General features: G+C 38.4%; 1 protein-coding gene across 3 annotated transcripts in view; it reads right to left on the reverse strand.

Moving 5' to 3' along the window:
- Nucleotides 1–19355, reverse strand: part of CTNNA1 (catenin alpha 1) — a 185461-nt gene that overhangs the window by 35062 nt on the left and 131044 nt on the right. For all 3 annotated transcript variants that reach the window (XM_032336573.1, XM_032336575.1, XM_032336574.1), the window contains exons 8-9: nt 18113–18193; nt 16825–16977 (exon numbers count right to left, since the gene is read on the reverse strand). In XM_032336573.1, the coding sequence (XP_032192464.1) occupies nt 16825–16977; nt 18113–18193 (234 nt within the window). The remainder of the gene's footprint in view (nt 1–16824; nt 16978–18112; nt 18194–19355) is intronic.

The following is a 19355-nucleotide window of genomic DNA, read 5'->3' on the forward strand; positions in this document are numbered from 1 at the left end:
AACATTACTTGAGATGCTTTCTGATGTACTGCTGAAGCAGTTATGCTCTACATGAGTACACTGCCTGTTTCAGGAGGCCACCCTGCCTGGCTGAGGAGGAAGAAGCGGGCGCCTGTCACTGACAGTCTTCTCCAGATGAATGAGCTTCTATTCACCCTCCAGGGACAGGGCTACTCACTTCTAACAATGATAAATGTGCAAATGCAACATCTCAACCATAGCTCTCTGAGAAACTGAGAGGCTAACCTCATATACTAGTGCCAGGCTTGAAGACAGTGAAAGCTGAGAGTGAGAGGACAGGCTTTCTAAATGTCTCCTGGGGCTCTAAAAATTTGGGAGAACAACTGATTCTGAGACTGAAGAAGATCTGGAAGTTTGAATTAAAAATACTCAGAGCAGCTCGCTTGTAGAGAACCTTGGTAGAGTGCTGCACAGTACCTCTAGATTTGTGCTGAGAATAAATGACTGCATCTCTGCCATCATGGTAACTTGTGTATTAACAACTTTGTCTTTCATTCCTGCTAATCCAAGAAGTGGGCTTAAACTGACACTATGACCACTAGCTTTGAAATCATGAAGGCCTCTTGAATGGTTGATGCCTACACTGCGTAAATCTGGACCTCACAGAAGAGCAGAACATTTCAGAAAACCAGCAACTCCCTGATTTTAAATTAAAAAATAATAAAAAAAAAAAGCTCTGGATTTCTGCTAGTTTCAGGAGTAGTGCAGTAACAATCCGTGCTGTGGAGAAAGAAAAAAATCTCAAAGCCAGGCTGTATCAGTCAACAAATATGACATCTGCACATTGCAGAAAAGACTTCAAACATTTAGGAAAACCCTACCTTTATACTAGATTTTCTTTTCTGGAATAAAATTTATGAAGTTCCCTAGTGGAAAAATACCCCATTTAGACAGTATTTTTTCTATTATAACATGTGTTGATGACTTTAAGTGAAGTTGAAATTTGTTTAAATTCAAGCACAAGTTGTCCCCACTGTCATGAGTAACTGCTTCTCCCTGATATTTGGCTAAGTTGCTCCACTGCCCCTTACTCTGGACCGTGTGAATAAATTAAGATTTCTTTTTGTTCTTGGTAATAAATTAATCATTTATTAATGACCCAACAGCCTACGCCCACTTTGTCAGAGTAAAACAAGTGAGAACAACTTTGAAAAAGGCAGCTTTTAAGTCCATAGTGATACCACAATCATAATGCTGAAGAGGAGGAAGTTCAAAACCTAACAAACAATTACTTGCCATTGAGGCTTTTCATCAAGGAACCACCTAAATTTTCCTCTTTAAAATGGCTGAGTCTGAACTCTCAAAAAAGGGGAAAAAAATAACAATAACTCAACTTTCCAAGTCTGTCATGCATTAAGTAGTCCTAACTGTACATCATATAAATTTCAGAACCACTCAAATTTCTACCATTTACTCCCAAATCTACAAGGGAAATGATGATGGAACAGAGGATAAGCTATCAAAAAATGAAGCATGCATGGATTATAGAAAAATTCCAAACTGGATTGTGGTAATGGCTACATACTTCCGTAAATTTAGTAAAAAAAAAAAAAAAAAAAAATCACTGAATTGTATAGTTAAAAGGGGTGAAGGTGAAATTTTACAGTCTGTAATTTATACCTCAAAAATTTTGTTGTTAAGGCAGAGCCAACCAGGTAATTAATTAAGGAAAATTATCAGAGGCTAGATATGAGAAAGCAAAAATTCAAAGAGGAAAACACAAGCACTGAAAACAGTGTTTATACGAGGGTGGGGAATAGAGAAATGGAGTATGCGCCATTGTGTAATCAGAATTGGGGTTTTTAGTGGACCAACAACACCACTGCCCTCAGAAGGTAAATGCCTCTGATCTAGTCATATATTAGTGATATGCTTAAGCAACTAGGAGAAGCAAATATAAATGGAAATTCTCCATTTATATTTCCATTTAGATGGAAGAAAACTTAAACCCAGGCCTCAAAGAATTCTCATATGCATCATGCCAGGAATCTGAATCTACAATAAAATATGCAGAAGTACCCAAGGAGATAAGCTATCTTGGGCAGGAGTAAGCAAAACAATTGTGTATCAGATCCATAATGAAGGCAGATACTCCAATGACCAAAACCAGAGTATTAAAAAGTGTTTCTTATGTTAACAGAAATAAAAGAAAGTATACAAAGGAAAAATGCACTAAAAAATGACCAGGCAATGGAACAAATAATCTTAAAATTTATATGGAACCAGAAAAGACCTCGAATAGCAAAAGGAATATTGAAAAAGAAAACCAAAGTTGGTGGCATCACAATTCCAGATTTCAAGCTCTATTCCAAAGCTGTGATCATCAAGACAGCATGGTACTGGCACAAAAACAGACACATAGATCAATGAAACAGAATAGAGAGCCCAGAAATAGACCCTCAACTCTATGGTCAACTAATCTTCAACAAAGCAGGAAAGAATGTCCAATGGAAAAAAGACAGTCTCTTCAATAAATGGTGTTGGGAAAATTGGACAGCCACATGCAGAAAAATGAAATTGGACCATTTCCCTACACCACACACGAAAATAGACTCAAAATGGATAAAGGACCTCAATGTGAGAAAGGAATCCATCAAAATCCTTGAGGAGAACACAGTCAGCAACCTCTTCAACCTCAGCCGCAGCAACATCTTTCTAGGAACATCGCCAAAGGCAAGGGAAGCAAGGGCAAAAATGAACTATTGGGATTTCATCAAGATCAAAAGCTTTTGCACAGCAAAGGAAATAGTTAACAAAACCAAGAGACAACTGACAGAATGGGAGAAGATATTTGCAAAGGACATATCAGATAAAGGGTTAGTGTCCAAAATCTATAAAGAACTTAGCAAACTCAACACCCGAAGAACAAATAATCCAATCAAGAAATAGGCAGAAGACATGAACAGACATTTCTACAAAGACGACATCCAGATGGCCAACAGACACATGAAAAAATGCTCCACATCACTTGGCATCAAGGAAATCCAAATCAAAACCATAATAAGATATCACCTCACACCAGTCAGAATGGCTAAAATTAACAAGTCAGGAAATGACAGATGCTGGCGAGGATGCGGAGAAAGGGGAACCCTACTACACTGTTGGTGGGAATACAAGCTGGTGCAACCACTCTGGAAAACAGCATGGAGGTTCCTCAAAATGTTGAAAATAAGACAAACCATAAGTGACTCTTAATCTCACAAAACAAACTGAGGGTTGCTGGGGGGAGGGGGGTTGGGAAAACGGGGGTGGGGTTATGGACATTGGGGAGAGTATGTGCTATGGTGAGTGCTGTGAAGTGTGTAAACCTGGCGATTCACATACCTGTACCCCGGGGGATAAAAATATATTATATAGTTTATTAAAAAAAAAAAAAAAAAAGAATAGAAGTAGTAACTGGGAAAAAAAATGTTGAAAATAGAGCTACCCTATGACCCAGCAATTGCACTACTGGGTATCTGCTCTAAAGATACAAAGGGTAGTGATCCGAAGGGGCATGTGCACCTGAATGTTTATAGCAGCAAAGTCTACAAGAGCCAAACTATGGAAAGAACCAAGATGTCCATCAACAGATGAATGGATAAAGAAGATGTGGTATATATACACAATGGAATACTATGCAGCCATCAAAAGAAATGAAATCTTGCCATTTGCGACGACGTGGATGGAACTAGAGGGTATCATGCTTAGCGAAATAAGTCAGTTGGAGAAAGACAACTATTATATGATCTCCCTGATATGAGAAAGTGGAGATGCAACATGGGGTGTAAAGGGGGTATGTTAAGAATAAATGAAACAAGATGGGATTGGGAGGGAGACAAACCATAAGTGACTCTTAATCTCATAAAACAAACTGAGGGTTGCTGGGGGGAGGGGCGTTGGGAGAGGAGGTGGGGTTATGGACACTGGGGAGGGTGGACACTGCTATGGTGAGTTCTGTGAAGTGTGTAAACCTGGCGATTCACAGAGATAAAAATATATGTTTATAAAAAATAAAAAATTGAAAAAAAAAATGACCAGGCATACTGGAGAAGGATCAAAGTAGAACTTCAAGAGAAAATTAATAACTTCCACACCTTCTAGAAGTCTAGAGTAATACTGACTAAATACTGATGGAAAGAAAATTACTAACCTATAAAGTTAAACTGAAGAAATTATTCAGAAAAAACAAGAAATTTTCATGATAAGGAAACCATACACAAAAACAAGAGATGTGCAATTAGACTGAAAGAGACTACTATTCAACTATGAAGGATACAGAAGGAAACACAGAGAATGGGAAAGGAGCAATAGTGAAAGAGATTTCGGTTAAACAATTTTAAGAGTGAAGGAAATATAAATTTTACATTTGAGAAGACCAATTTTAAGCAGGGTGAATAAAAAGAAATCCATACCTGGACATAATACAGTGAAGCTTTACAACAACAAAGATAAGATTTTTAAAACAGCCACAAAGTTAATAAAAATTATTCACAAAAAGTAAGCTCAGTGAGACTGAATGCTGACTTCTCAAGAGCAACAACTAGAAGCCAGAAACGGGGAAAAAGTACCTTCAAATCACTTGGCAGGGGAGCAGACATGGAGAGATCATCCTAGGACTGTACACTCAATGAAATTATTTTTCCTAGATTTGGCGCACAATAAAGACATTAAGAAAAACAAAACCAAAAACAACCTAAGAGCATTTACTCCAGAAAGAACTTCCCTACCCCAACTAAAGCAGTTTGTAAGAAAAATGCTTCAGGAAAAAGGGAAGTAATTCCAGACGGAGGGTTTAAAAACATGCAAGAAGTAATGAGAAGCAATGAAAATTATGTCTCAGGTCTATTTAAGCAAAGTTGAAAAAATGAATACAGCAACACTAATGGGGCTAAAACTTAACCAAAGTATTGGACAACAGTGATATTTAAGTTGGAGAATGATGGAAGTGGAAGCATTCTAAGATTCTGACATTGTTTCAGAAGAGGAAAAGATACTGATTAACCTCAGCCTCTGAGTTAAACATGCATGCTCTAATATCCCCAGTTACTACTAATAAAACAGAGTTTACAACTTCCAAACAAGAAGGGATAAAAAATAGGTGAGAGGACTCAATCAATCCAAGAGGAAAGATAATCAGAAACAGAGAAGGAGGGATGGAAACAGAGGGTAAAGAAGAAGAGAACAAAATGCAATGTTAAAAATGAATCCACATGTCTTAACGGTAATGAAATGTGTATGTACAAAACTCTCTAATTAACTGGGAAAAAAACCCCTGCTAAACTGAGTAACAATAAGTAAACATATGCTCTTTATAAAATACATTTAAAACATAAACAAAGATTGTACAATATTTTAAAAAAGAAAGGAGGGCACCTGGGTGGCTCAGTCATTAATTATGACTTAACTAAATTAATTAACATTAATTAAACTCCCCCTTTCTCTGCTTGTCTGCCTGACTGTGATATTTCTCTCTCTGTGTCAAATAAATAAATAAATAAAATCTTTAAAAAAAAAAAAAAGGCTTTCATTGTAAATCACCACCCAAATGATACAGTAATCATTTCCATTTACTTGGTTATCATATGGACCACTAAAGTTCCCTATTTCTATATAACTGCCTGAATAATCTATCAGTACAGATAGGGTGTCTGCCTAAACATTAGCTCATCAGCTCTACTGAGGAGCGAACAGTAAGTCCTATACTCTTTTGGAGCAGGATGAAGATTGGGCGTGCTTCCTTTGTCATTCCTATCAATGTTCCAAGAGAAAAGAATATTGATGTTTCTTGAGAACAAGGTTCATCTACTGTCTTCTCTAGACCATTCCAAAATCTGACTACGTAGTTAAGTTCAGCAAAAAACACTAGTTTGGGGTATGAGTTGTTAAAATAGTACACACAAGACACTTCTGTTTTGCAGACTCACGCTTATGAACTTGCAGAACTTTGAAAATGTGGGAAGACCAAGCTCAATAGGCTTAGTAAATTCTTTTGGAATCCAAAGTCAGCATTCCCCCCAAGAACACCAACTTCTTTAAACATGCTACAGTCCTAGAAAACTGAAGCTTCATTTAATTTGCTATTTACAAGAATTTCAGTCTACAGTATTATACAGAAGCACTGAGAAAATGCTGAAGATGTCACAGGTGGATCATATAAGGTTAGTATTCTATTCAAATACTCCTCACAGAGCCTTCTTCAAGGCTACTTTACTGCGCATTATCAGCTAAACCACAGAACATAAGTAATAATGCAGATCATTCAATCTGCAGTAAAAATATACATTTCAAGCCAATAAAGTCCTAGATAATGGGAAATACTTTGGGGTATGGATAGTGCACAGGGCAGTGCAACAAGTAGTGATAATCCAACTCAAAAGCATACCAATTACATTTACTTATTGGCTAGTTTGTTTGTTTAAGATTTTATTCATCCATTTTTGATAGAGAGAGACAGAGAGACAGACAGAGAGAGGAGGAGGAGGCAGAGGGAGAATCAGGCTCCCTAGTGAGCAGGGTCCAATGCAGGACCTGATTCCAGGACCCTGGGATCAGGACCTGAGTGGAAGGGAGACATTTAACTGACTGAGACACCCAGGGTCTACTACTAGACCCTACTTTTTGGTTAATACACAAAACAATGAACAAGATGTATCTCACTGTAGCAAGTTCATTATATTAAGAGACCCATTTTAATGCAATGTCTGGGGTTGGGGGAAAGGGATACTAAGTGATACATAGTTTTTTATAGGTAAGATTTCATGAATGGCACTTTCCCGATTTCACTCTTAATTTATGAAATTGAAAAAGAACTCAGAAGAAAGCAAAATTAAAAGGGAAAACATTGCTCCTTAGTTATTAGGCTGCTCACAGCCAAAGGAGCTAGGCAAAGAATGAAGCAATTAAAAAAGGACACATGGGTGTTGCCTTATTGACAAAAAGGTTACAAAATAATTTTTTTTTTTACCTCAATACACTTTAAATTGAAGAGAAACATATGGAAATCATTAACCTGATATGGGAGAAAGAGTCAAGTATAAAAGGTGTTATCATCACCCAGAAGCATAGCCTTGCCCTCTCATAACAAGATGAAAGGAAAGCCCTCAGTGCTATGAGGTAGAGCAGAATATGGTGAAAAGAAGCAACATCCAGCTCACCACCCTCAGCTCTTGGTCCCTAACTCAGTGACCTTGGGAACACACCTCTATGCACCTTTTGCATAAAAAAAGGGACTTCAATACCTTGTGGTAATGGATTCCACTGACAAGTGTGATATGAGATAGGCAGAGGTCCTAGCCAAAACCTGAGAAAAGAAGTCAAGAACAACTTCACTGGAAACACTCCATTATTTGCTTTTTCAAATAAAACAGAGTATAACTGAGTGAGTATCCAATTGGCAGCCAGTCCTAAACATCCTTCCGGACATTGACTGTGTGCACACAGAGAGACTGGAAAAACCTTAAGAGTCAGTATATGGTTTCTATTCTTTAAACCAATCTTGTATTTCCATAATGTGATATCCAAAGAAGGCACCACAAAAGGTTTCCATTTTTAAGTGTGTGTTATCCCTAATACCACTCAGAAACTATTTATATATTTGAAGCAACTTTACATGACACCCCAAATTAAAGCATAACCTTTTTATACTATTTTACTTGGTCTGGAAAGAAAATGTTTCTATTAAAGCAATAAATAAGACTTCCAAAAACCAAGTTAGCAAATGCCAACACATCTGCTCCAATTTTATTTTGGTCATGTATTTAAACGCTACTTAAACAGTTTTAGCTCAGCTTCCATTTAAAATGCTGATAAAATGGATAACTTTTTTCACGTATCATCTCAGCATCATTTGTATCACATTATACAAAATAAACAGACTATATAAATTATTTTGATTGTCTTTCTCGCTCTCTAGTAGAACATAACTCTTACGGGGGTGAGGATTTTTGTTCCATTCTTTACTACCTCCCTAATGCCTAGAACAATGACTGGGACATATCAGAACACTATATCTGTCATAAGAATCAATCACAATTTTTTTTCTCCCTCAACTGCAGAAAGTTTGCTTTGGGTTTCTTTTTTTTAACATTTTTATTGTTTTGAGATTTTATTTATTTATTTGAGAGAGAGAGAGAGCGAGAGAAGAGCCCGCACAAGCAGGTTGAGCAGCAGGCAGTGGGAGAGGGAGAAGCAGACTCCCCACTGAAGAGGGAGTCCAATGTGGGGCTCAATCCCAGCATGCTAGGATCAAGACCTGAGCTGAAGACAGATGTCCAACCAACTGAGCCCCCTAGGAGCCCCCTGCTATAGGTTTTTCAAATGTTTCAGGACCCATTCAACTGTGGCTTTCTAGCTAACAAACAAAAATATTTTTCAAATCAAGTCACCTCATCTTTGAAAAGTGTCCAAATTTTCCCGTTTATCTTCATATCCCCCAAAATCTTACACTTCATCCCTTCATGTACACATTATAAAGAATGATGCATTGTGATGCTCTTTTGTATAAACATTACAAATACTCAGGCTCAATATCCATGATGTTGAGTCATAATATACAGCTTTGAACTTCTCAAGGTCTAGTACTGAGACCAGGGAATAAGAATCCTGGGGGACGGTGGTCCAGGGATCTGAAGGTTGAGCAACTTTACTGTTTATTACCTGCGAACTAGTATTCATTTATGTAGTAGTTAGTGAGTACCTACTAAGTTTCAGGCACTGTTCTAGGCCCATGTTCTCAACAAACTTACATTCTATTAGAATGTGAGATGGGGAACAGAGAAATAAGAAAACGAAACAGACCTAATAATTTCAAAGAGTGAAAAATGTTACAGAGGCTAAAAAATAGGCAACTGGGTTAAAAAAAATGATGGAAGTTGGAATGGAGGGGATGAGGGATCCATGAGAGCCTCCATGCAGAGGAAATATGTGAACAAAAGACAGGGTGAGAGGATAAGTGGACAGAACATTCCAGGCAGAGGGCCGAGGGAGTGCTGACATGTCTGGGTTCACTTCAGTGCTGAAAAGCGTATTTTCTAATACCCAGTTTAGTAATCACATGTGAGGAGAGTGCATCTAATGCCAAGGAGCAGCTACAGTACAGTAACACCACCCAGGTGTTCATGCAGAAGATTTTTTTAAAAGGGGTGGGTGCAACAGACCACAAAAAGAGAAAGAGAAAAACCCTGCTCCCACTCGTGTGCACACACGCACACTCTCTCTCTCTGTAAATAAATAAATCTTAAAGAAGCAGCAGCAGCAGAAGAATGCACGTTTTAGGATTTTATCTCAAGTATGCTTAGAAAGCCACAGTTGAATGGGTCCTGAAGCAAAGAAATGATGTGATCTGATTTAAAGGGGTCATGTTGGCTGCTCTGCTCTACAAAAAGAGACTAGAGAGGGACAAGAGTGCAAGCACAAAAACCAGCAGGGAGGCAGTGGCAGAAGTCCAGTGAGACAGGATGCTCGGACTAGGGAAATGACCGTGGAATAAAGAAAGACAATGATATGAGAACTTATAGATTAAATAGGGAACATGAGGTGAAGAAGAAAAATTAAAAATGACTCCTATTAATTTTGGCTTAAAAAACTGGGTGGAATAAAAACCACCCAGAAAAATGGAAAACAAAAAACAAAACTGTTTATGAAAACATTGTATGTTATAATGAAAGACTAAAACAATCTAAATAACCTAATATCCAGCGGTAGGGGATTAGTTAAATAAATGGACCAGTATGCAATCAACAGAAATACTACAGATGACTACTTCATAACACAATAAAATGGCTCTGATATCGCAAGCAGGAGGAAAACACATTACACCATAACAAATTACGATATCATTTACCTCAAAAAATAAATCAGTGTATCCATTTTGTATATTTTTTTAAAAAGTCAACCCACACATAAATTAAGTATAAATCTACTCCAAAATGTTACTCCTTTTTCTTTGTGCTTTTATTTTCCAAATTATCTAAAATGAACTCATATTTTTTTATAGTATTTTTAAAAGCTGCATTTTTAAATGGCAGTGTCCCTAAACCACACCTACCTAAACTGGCATTTTTTTTCCTCCTCAGGTACCTCCTCCATAAGGATGCTTTCAGAAACTCCTGTAGCATCTCTAGTATTGGGATATGAATGCATGAGCAAATGAGTACTGTTGCCACAGAGTGACCCCAGATAAACTCTTAACTCATGAGAGTTTTACATTGGGTCTGGATCCCTACTACAACAATTTCACAGCATCCCCAAATGGTTCTGGGAAGAAGCCTGGCTTCACTGCAGTGCTGAAGAGCACATCCTCTAACATCCACAATCAGACTAACCAATTTAGGGATCTAATGTGAGAGGAGTGCATCTAAGCCCACAGAATGGATATCTGATATATACAACAGCACCCAAATATTTATGGGGAAAATTGGGGGGGGGGGAATTAACAGATTTTAACAGATAAATTAACAGATTTTAACAGAAAAATTAACACATTAACAGAATCTCCCAGCTGCTTACAAGAATATAAACTATGATCCCTATAGGTATCCCAGTATTAATAGAGTGATCACAGAAATTACCGAAAAGGATGTAAGGAAATAATGTAGACATGTTTTATCCAAATAATTTAGAGAGCAAGATAAAAATAAGGGGATTCTAAACAGGCTGAACTGCCAACTATATACTAAGAATTGTTCAATCAAGAGAATGATTTCCAGGGGCAAGCTAAAAGGTTCTTGGAATTTAAAAAATTTTGAGTAGCCACTAAAAACGATGAAATAAGCAAAAGTGATTTGCTAGGTTTTATTTCCTTCCTCCCTTCCCTCGCTCTCTCTCTCTCTTTTTTTTAAGATTTTATTTATTTATTTTTCAGATAGAAATCACAAGTAGGCAGAGAGGCAGGCAGAGAGAGGAGGAAGCAGACTCCCTGCTAAGGAGAGAACCTGAAGCGGGGCTGGATCCCAGGACCCTGGGACCATGACCTGAACCAAAGGCAGAGGCTTTAACCCACTGAGCCACCCAGGCACTCCTCTTTCTTTTTTAAAAATATTTTATCTATTTATTTGAGAGAAAGAGAGAGCATGGAGCCTGACTGGGACTTGACCCCAGGACCCTGGGATCACGATCTGAGCCAAAGGCAGACACTTAGCTGACTGAGCCACCCAGAGGCCCCTAATTTGCTGTTTTTAATCCCAAGTTATTACATTTTAACATGTAATCAATATAAAAAGCTAATGAGATGTTGTACATTCTTTTCCCATACCACATCTTTGAAATTGGGTTTGTGTTTACACTGACAGCTCCTCTCAATTTACATGTGCACAGCAGTAAAACAAAAAAAAGAGAAAAAGAGCAGCAGCTCCAGAAAAGGAGATTGCTGCTCCCCTTTACTGACAACCAGAGAACCTAGCAAAGTCCCCCTACAGAAGCAATCCACGAAAATATAAATAACAATGCATGTATGTTACAAAGAAGGGGGATTTACAAACCAGAATGAGAATCTATGTTTCTATGAAAAGAAAACCCATTCACTGTGAAGAGATGGACCCAATCCCTGAAGAACAGAAAACCTAGCTCCCAAAGGGGAGAACCTCCAGGGAAAAGAACAATGCAAGAACCAGGTAAGTAAAATGGTAAGTCACTGGGTAAATGGCCACACAGGATGCAGTAAAGCTACAGAAAACAAACACCAGCCTTGTCTTACCTCTTCTATTCTATGTGGCTTTATGGCAGCAGGGCCATCTACCTGAAAACAAGGTATCCCACATTCCTTCAAGATGGGGAGGTGTTGTATAATAAAGAATGTCCAGTCTTTGTCTCAGTTTCCTGAAAGGAAACTTCCATTAAGTTCAGTTAATAACAAGAATGTCTTTGTTATTCAACATGACCCTGAGAGTTTATGCTAATGAGGTAACTCCTGGTGGGCCCCGAGTTCTAGGTGTTGTTCTAGCACATTATCAGACCTCAAGGGGGCCAAGGGAAGCCCCCAAATTTGTAGCCAGTTGGTCAGAAGTGTGAGCAGCCTGGGGACCCTCCAAACTTGTAGCTGGCATTTGAAACGCAGCAGTCACGTGAGGAAGGATCAGGGAACTCCTAAATGTAAAGTCACTGGGGTGAGAAGAGCTTGTGGCAGCTTGCACCTACAGTGAGAGCAATCTTGTTGGGGATCATGCCCTTTTACCTGGGGGGGTCTATGCTAACTGCAGATGGTTAGCATAGAATTTTACTTCAGTATTTCATTTTATTTTATCTTACTTATTTTTTACTGCAGTATTTTAAAAAGTCAAGCCGATCTGGCAGAATTCTCAGGGGCTGCAGAATCTGAGCCCCACCTTTCCAGCTAATATCACTAGCCCTACTCAACTTTCCCACATACTCTTACTTTCCCTAAACGCTCAGGAAAAACTACAAAAGGCCACAAAAACCAAAGTCAACTGACATTTACTCCAATTTAAAAGGGAACTAATGCAACTAAAAGAAGTAAAGAGATTCAGAGCAACAATCAAAATGAAGTATTTCACCTTTGTTTAAAACAAGGCCCTCACTAGTTCAGCGCTCATCATAATGTAAAAGTGCAGGGTAGAGAAGCCTTGTCACTGAAGAATCAAGTTCTGCCTTGAGTCAAGAATTTTAGGCTTCTACAACACTTTAAATACTCATTTCCTTTTCAAGCACATGTGCAATTATATACCCTAGTATCTCTATTACCATAAATGCAATTCAACTGTTTGCAGAGTCATACTACAAAGTCTTTAGTTATGCCTTGAGCAATAAAAAGGATGTCATTTATAAGTATGGTGGGGTGAAAGGGGTGAGATAGGGGTCAGAAGTGAGTTGTGATAGAGAACACCAAACTCCAAACTCAAAGGAGCCTTTGGTTAGTGAAGTTCAGAATGAAATAAAAAGTAGAAGCATAAACATGCTCCTGAAGCAAGGTCTACAGAGCCACCAGGTCCACATAATGTTTCCACTGTCCACTATGCTAGCAAGCTCAAAAGGCACAGCCCTCACTGCTGGAGGACCTTAAGCAAGTTACTTAACCTCTCTACGCCTCAATTCCCTTACCAAGAAACTTAACCTCTCTACACTTCAATTCCCTTATCAAGAAACACCATATTCACCAGATATGGTGGAAAATGCACCATATCCGCACATGCCTGGTTGCATAGCAAGTGTCAGTTGTGTTGGACGAGTCTGACAGAGCAGGTCCAAATAAAAAGCCCTCCAGCACTAGAGACAAGGGCTTGCCCTCTGAGATTCAGGGACTACAATGAGCCCTTTCCTGTGCCACTACCAGTTACCCTAGGCCTAGGGCAGACAGTGTCCGTGCTTTCTGCATTACAAGCATACTTTCTAATATGTAGGCTACTTACAGGAGGTTGGCTTCCTAAAGGAGGGTTTGGAGGTTAGGCCTCATGCTACCATGTGAGTATGGCGAACAAGACTATGCTTAATGGAGACACAAAATGATACTCTTCTGATTTTAATTCCAAATGAATCATTAACTTGAATATAAGACTGACCTATGACCCACAGGTATATGGTCAACTAATCTTTGACAAAGCAGGATAGAATATCCAATGGGAAAAAAGACATTCTCTTTAACAAATGGTGTTGGCAAAACGGGACCACTTTCTTACACCAGACACAAAAATAAATTCAGAATGGATGAAGACCTAAATATGAGACAGGAAACCATCAAAATCCTAGAGGAGAACACAGGCAGCAAACTCTTTGACCTTGGCTGCAGCAAGTTTTTACTAGACACGTCGCCAGAGGCAAAGGAAACAAAAGCAAAAATGAACTACTGGTCTTTTATCAAAATAAGAAGCTTCTGGACACCAAAGGAAACCAATGAACAAAACTAAGACGTAGCCTACAAATGGGAGAAGATATCTGCAAATGACGTATCTGATAAAGGCTTAGTATCCAAGATCTGTAAGGAGCTTATCAAACTCAACACCCAAAAATGAATAATCCAGTTAAGAAATGGGGAGAAGACATGAACAGACACTTTTCTAAAGTAGACATCCAGATATAGCTTGGGCGCCTGGGTGGGTTAGTCAGCTAAACATCTGACTTCAGCTCAGGTCATGATCTGGGGTCCTGGGATTGGGCCCACAGAGAGGTCCACGCTCAGCAGGCAATGTGCTTCTCCCTCTTCCTCTACTACTCTCCCACTCTCTAGCAAATAAATTATTTAAAAAAAAAAAATCTTTAAAAATAATAAAAAGAAAGGACACCTGGGTGGCTTGATCGGTTAAGTGGATGCCTTTGGCTCAGAGGTCATGATTCCAGGGTTCCCAGATGCAGCCCTGCATGATGCTCCCTGCTCAGTAAGGAGTCTTGCTTCTCCCTCCGCCCCTCCCCCCACTCTTGCACACACCACCAGCCAGAATGCATTCTCTCAAATAAATAAAATCTTTTTTTTTTTTAAGATTTTATTTATTTATTTATTTATTTGACAGAGATCACAAGTAGGCAGAGAGGCAGGCAGAGAGAGAGGAGGAAGCAGGCTCCCTGGTGAGCAGAGAGGCCGATGTGGGGCTCGATCCCAGGATCCTGAGATCATGACCCGAGCTGGAAGGCAGAGGCTTTAACCCACTAAGCCACCAAGGTGCCCCAAAATAAATAAAATCTTTTAAAAAAATAGTAAGAAGACATCCAGATGGCTAACAGACACATGAAAAGATGCTCAACGTCACTCATCATTAGGGAAATATGAATCAAAACCATGATGAGATATACCACCTCACACCTGTCAGAATGGCTAAAATTAACAACCTAAGAAACAGGTGCTGGTGAAGATGCAAAAAGGGGAACCCTCTTGAACTGTTGGTGGGAAGGCAAACTGGTGTAGCTACTCAGGAAAACAGTATGGAGCTTCCCCAAAGTTAAAAACAGGACTGCCCTATGACCCAGCAACTGCACTACCAGGTATTATTCACCCAAAGGACACAAAAACACAGGAGCACATGCACCCTGATGTTTACAGCAGCATATCAACAATAGCCAAAGTATGGAAAGAACCCAAATATCCATCGACTGAGAAATGGACAAAGATGTGACAGAATGAAATCTTACCAACTGCAACATGGATGGAGCGACAGTGTATTATGCTAAATAAAGTCAGTCAGTCAGATAATGACAAATACCAGATGATTTCACTCATATGTGGAATTTAGGAAACAAAACAGATTAACATATTATGGGACTGGGGGGGGATGGGGAAGAAACCAAGAGACTCTTAAGTAAGACCGAAAACAAACTGAGGGTTGGTAGAGGGAGGGAGGGGATGGGCTAGATGGGTGATTAGTATTAAAGAGGGTACTTGTTATGATGAGCAAAGCATGTTGTATGTAACTGAAGAATCCCTGAATTCTACTCCTGAAACAAATACTGGACTATGTGTTAACTAACTAGAATTTTTTAAAAAAGAAAAAAAAGAAAGAAAGAAAGAAAGAAAATTAAAGACTGACCTATGTATTTTATACATAATCAATTCAGGTCAAAATACATTTAATGGTCAAAGAAAACCTAGTGTAAAATTAGTAATGCATTTAATGTGATTACTGATGTTTTCCTTGGAATATTTTTATGGCATTAACCTGACCTAATGTCACTATAAATTCAAATGTACAAGACACACATTTTACATAAAAGGTCCATTTTCTATTCTTACATAGTGACCAACTTCCCAAATGGTCTATGGAATATCTTTTCCATACGTTAGATGTTTTATATTTAGGTTACAAAATCAAATAACTTGAGTATCTGCCTTCTATGTGTCAATTTTTTAAAATAAAATAATAGTTAAACATAATATACTTTCCAATATAATAAACAAAAGGTAGTAGCAAGCATAACTTACCTGGAAATTAAATACCAATTCACTTCCCTTTTTTTCTTGTCACCTTACAAAACAATCAATTTACATGAAGATTTCTATTGTACAAACTTAACTAATTAACAGCATGTTTCTTCAATTTTAAAACATGATGAATGGACTAAGTCTACGTCTAAAGCAAAAAATTAAGCAGCTGACACAGATCATTTCTTTCAGATCTCAAAATATTCCTCCTCCAACAGGTATCATTAGTATCCTCATTTTACAGAAAAGAAATGGCAATTTAGAAAGGTTAAGTAATTTGCCAGGATGCAGCCAAGCAATTTCTCCTAATTGTAGACACTACTCCCTTCTATAGTATCTTTAATTTCAGATATATGACAATCTATTTTTATTTGCATTAACATTAAGTGGAGGGGCGCCTGGGTGGCTCAGTGGGTTAAGCTGCTGCCTTCGGCTCAGGTCATGATCTCAGGGTCCTGGGATCGAGTCCCGCATCGGGCTCTCTGCTCAGCAGGGAGCCTGCTTCCCTCTCTCTCTCTCTCTGCCTGCCTCTCCGTCTACTTGTGATCTCTCTCTGTCAAATAAATAAATAAATAATCTTTAAAAAAAAAAAATTAAGTGGAGATATTGGGGCGCCTGGGTGGCTCAGTCATTAAGCGGCTACCTTTGGCTCAGGTCATGATCCCAGGGTCCTGGTATCGAGGACTCCCCCTACTTGTATTTCCTCTCTCGCTCTCTCTCTGTCAAATAAATAAATAAAATCTTTTAAAAAACAAACAAACATTAAGTGGAGATGTTAAGTTTCCAGGACAGAGACTACCTATATTTAAGCATACACATAATTAATGTAAACTGACCAAAATGACAGTTTGGCACAGATGTAAAGTAATGCTAAAAGACTTTCATCTTATACATACTGTGATTAAAAAATCACCACATTCCACCAAGTTACCTACAATTAATGAAACTGCTAACACACTTACCTCAATTAATTTGTTGGCATGTTCACGGAAAACTTGGGCATATTCCTTAACTTCTTTCTCATTTCCATTCTTTGCAGCTTCAATCAATACTAAAAGTGGAACATTGGTTTCCAGGAATGAATCTGAGACATGGTCCATGACAGCTTTGCGGAGCTAATAAATAAATTGTAAAAATTTGATTTTATTTCTACCAAGAAACTAGACTGCTTTTTTTCTCTTGTACTTCCAAATGTTAATGTTAGCTCATGATAGCTGGGCCACACTGATACGAGGATCCCTCATGTAAGCTGTGCAGCTACATGATCTGCAACACAGGAAACACGATCCTGAGGATAATGGTTATGCTGCAGTTATAGCATTTCAGCAACAAAATTTCAGAATTCAAGATAATATCCTTTTTTTCTTGGGTATTAAAAACTAAAGCTTGTATCTTAAAGGAATAATACAAAGCAGCTCCGGGCTGAATTGAAACACAGCCTTGGAATATATGTTATTAGCCTAACTGCCTAACTAAAAATGAAAACCCAGGACTAAGTGACTAAGTACCTTCTGGTTTATCTGAAGAGGGTTAGCACACTGTGAACCTTAAACCTAAAATGTTATCTTTATAACCATTTCTGAAAGGACTTTACCAGAAGGAAAACAAATAAAAACACATTCCATCATTAATTCTGCTTTTTATCAAATGTGATCAATAAAATGTCTCTTTACTAAGTGTGGAAACTATTAGTACAATTTTATTTTAAGTCTTAATACATTGTTTTGTAAATTCAACCCTAATTTTTAAAATACTAAAACTCAACTGGATTCTGAAATGTTAATGGGACTATTTAACAAATGAGATTCTTTCCTGTGTATTTACTAGCTTGGAAAATACAGCAAACGCCAATATCTCTATACCCACATATTTGTACTAGAAAAACAACTCCACCAAGGATCTCCACTGCAATTTCTGCTTCTCCCATATGTAACCCAGTATCACGAGACCCTTCAGGGTTCTGTCACAGGTCCCACCCAAGTCATTTTACATTGAGTTTCTTACCTGTACATCTTTTTCATGCTAGAGCTAATTTATTCAGTCCATCCCAGTGGGCTATATCATTCCAGGCCCCCAAAAGATTTTATTAACCATTTAGAACTTTACTAGCAATCAAACACAGACAGGCAGTTCCCTGTGAAAAATCCATCCTTTGCCCCAATAAAAAATATGGGCCCAGTATTTATTGGAATTTTAACCCAAACCACAAAAGTGAGAACCTGGGAAAGCAAACAATTTGTTCCAGTTTACCTGCCTACGCAAGTCCCTAGTCTTCTTGGTCATTTTATCTATTGCAGAATTGAGTGCATCACTTCTTTCTTTACGTCCAGCCTGAAAAATAAGAAAAGAAATGCACATTGTAGTGATTCACAAGGAAATGTTAATTATGGTCAATAGTTGTTTCTGTTCAAATCAACACTTTTTTATTTTTTTTAAATTAAAGCCCAAACTTGGAAAATAAATGGGGGTAGTATAGGAGAGAACCATGTGGCTTTGTTTATAAAAACCTAACCTTGGGGGGGACTTGGGTGGCTCAGTGGGTTAAGGCCTCTGCCTTCGGCTCGGGTCATGAACCTGGGGTCCTGGGATCGGCCCCGCATCGGGCTCTCTGCTCGTTGGGGAGTCGGCTTCTCCCTCTCTCTCTGCCTGCCTCTCTGCCTACTTGTGATCTCTGTCAAATAAATAAATAAAATCTTAAAAACAAAACAAAACAAACAAACAAACAAACACCTAACCTTGGGACACCTGGGTGGCTCAGTTGGTTAAGCAGCTGCCTTCCACTCAGGTCATGATCCTGGAGTCCCAGGATCAAGCCCTGCATTGGTCTCCCTGCTCGGTGGGAAAGTCTGCTTCTCCCTCTGTCCCTCACCCCTCTTGTGTTCTCACTCCCTCTCTCTCTCTCTCTCTAATAAATACATAAAATCTTAAAAAAATAAAAAATAAAATAAAACCCTAACCTTACAATGCTTAGGCTCCACATTATCTGATGGCAAGAACTGAAGGAGTTTTACCAAGAGAAGCCAAGACATGACTGTCATTTAAAAGGTTCTGCTTGAAAAAATTAAACCTTTTTTTTTTTTTTTTAAGATTTTATTTATTTATTTGAGAGACAGATAGTGAGAGAGAGACTGAGCACAGAGAAGAGGGAGAAGCAGGCTCTCTGCTAGCAGGGAGCACAAAGCAGGGTTCATGACTGGAGCCAAGGGCAGACACTTAACTGACTGAGCCACCCAGGCCCCTAAACCTGTATTTTACTTCAAAGTTGAGAATACATTAATTTCTCCTTGAACTGCAAGCAATATTAGGTTATACCTGATTCTCATAAACTCTGAGATGTGAAGAATGTCAAAACATGAAAGATGGCATCTGGCACTAAAACAATGTGAAACAATGAATTTTACAGTTAAGATGCACCAGGAAGGATCTGAGTTAATGTGTATTATGCAGCTCCAATAAGAATGCTTTGTAAGATTACTTCAGCCATATATTTTTA

Source organism: Mustela erminea, chromosome 3 (genome assembly GCF_009829155.1).
Source record: "Mustela erminea isolate mMusErm1 chromosome 3, mMusErm1.Pri, whole genome shotgun sequence".
NCBI classification, from domain to species: Eukaryota; Metazoa; Chordata; class Mammalia; order Carnivora; family Mustelidae; genus Mustela; species Mustela erminea.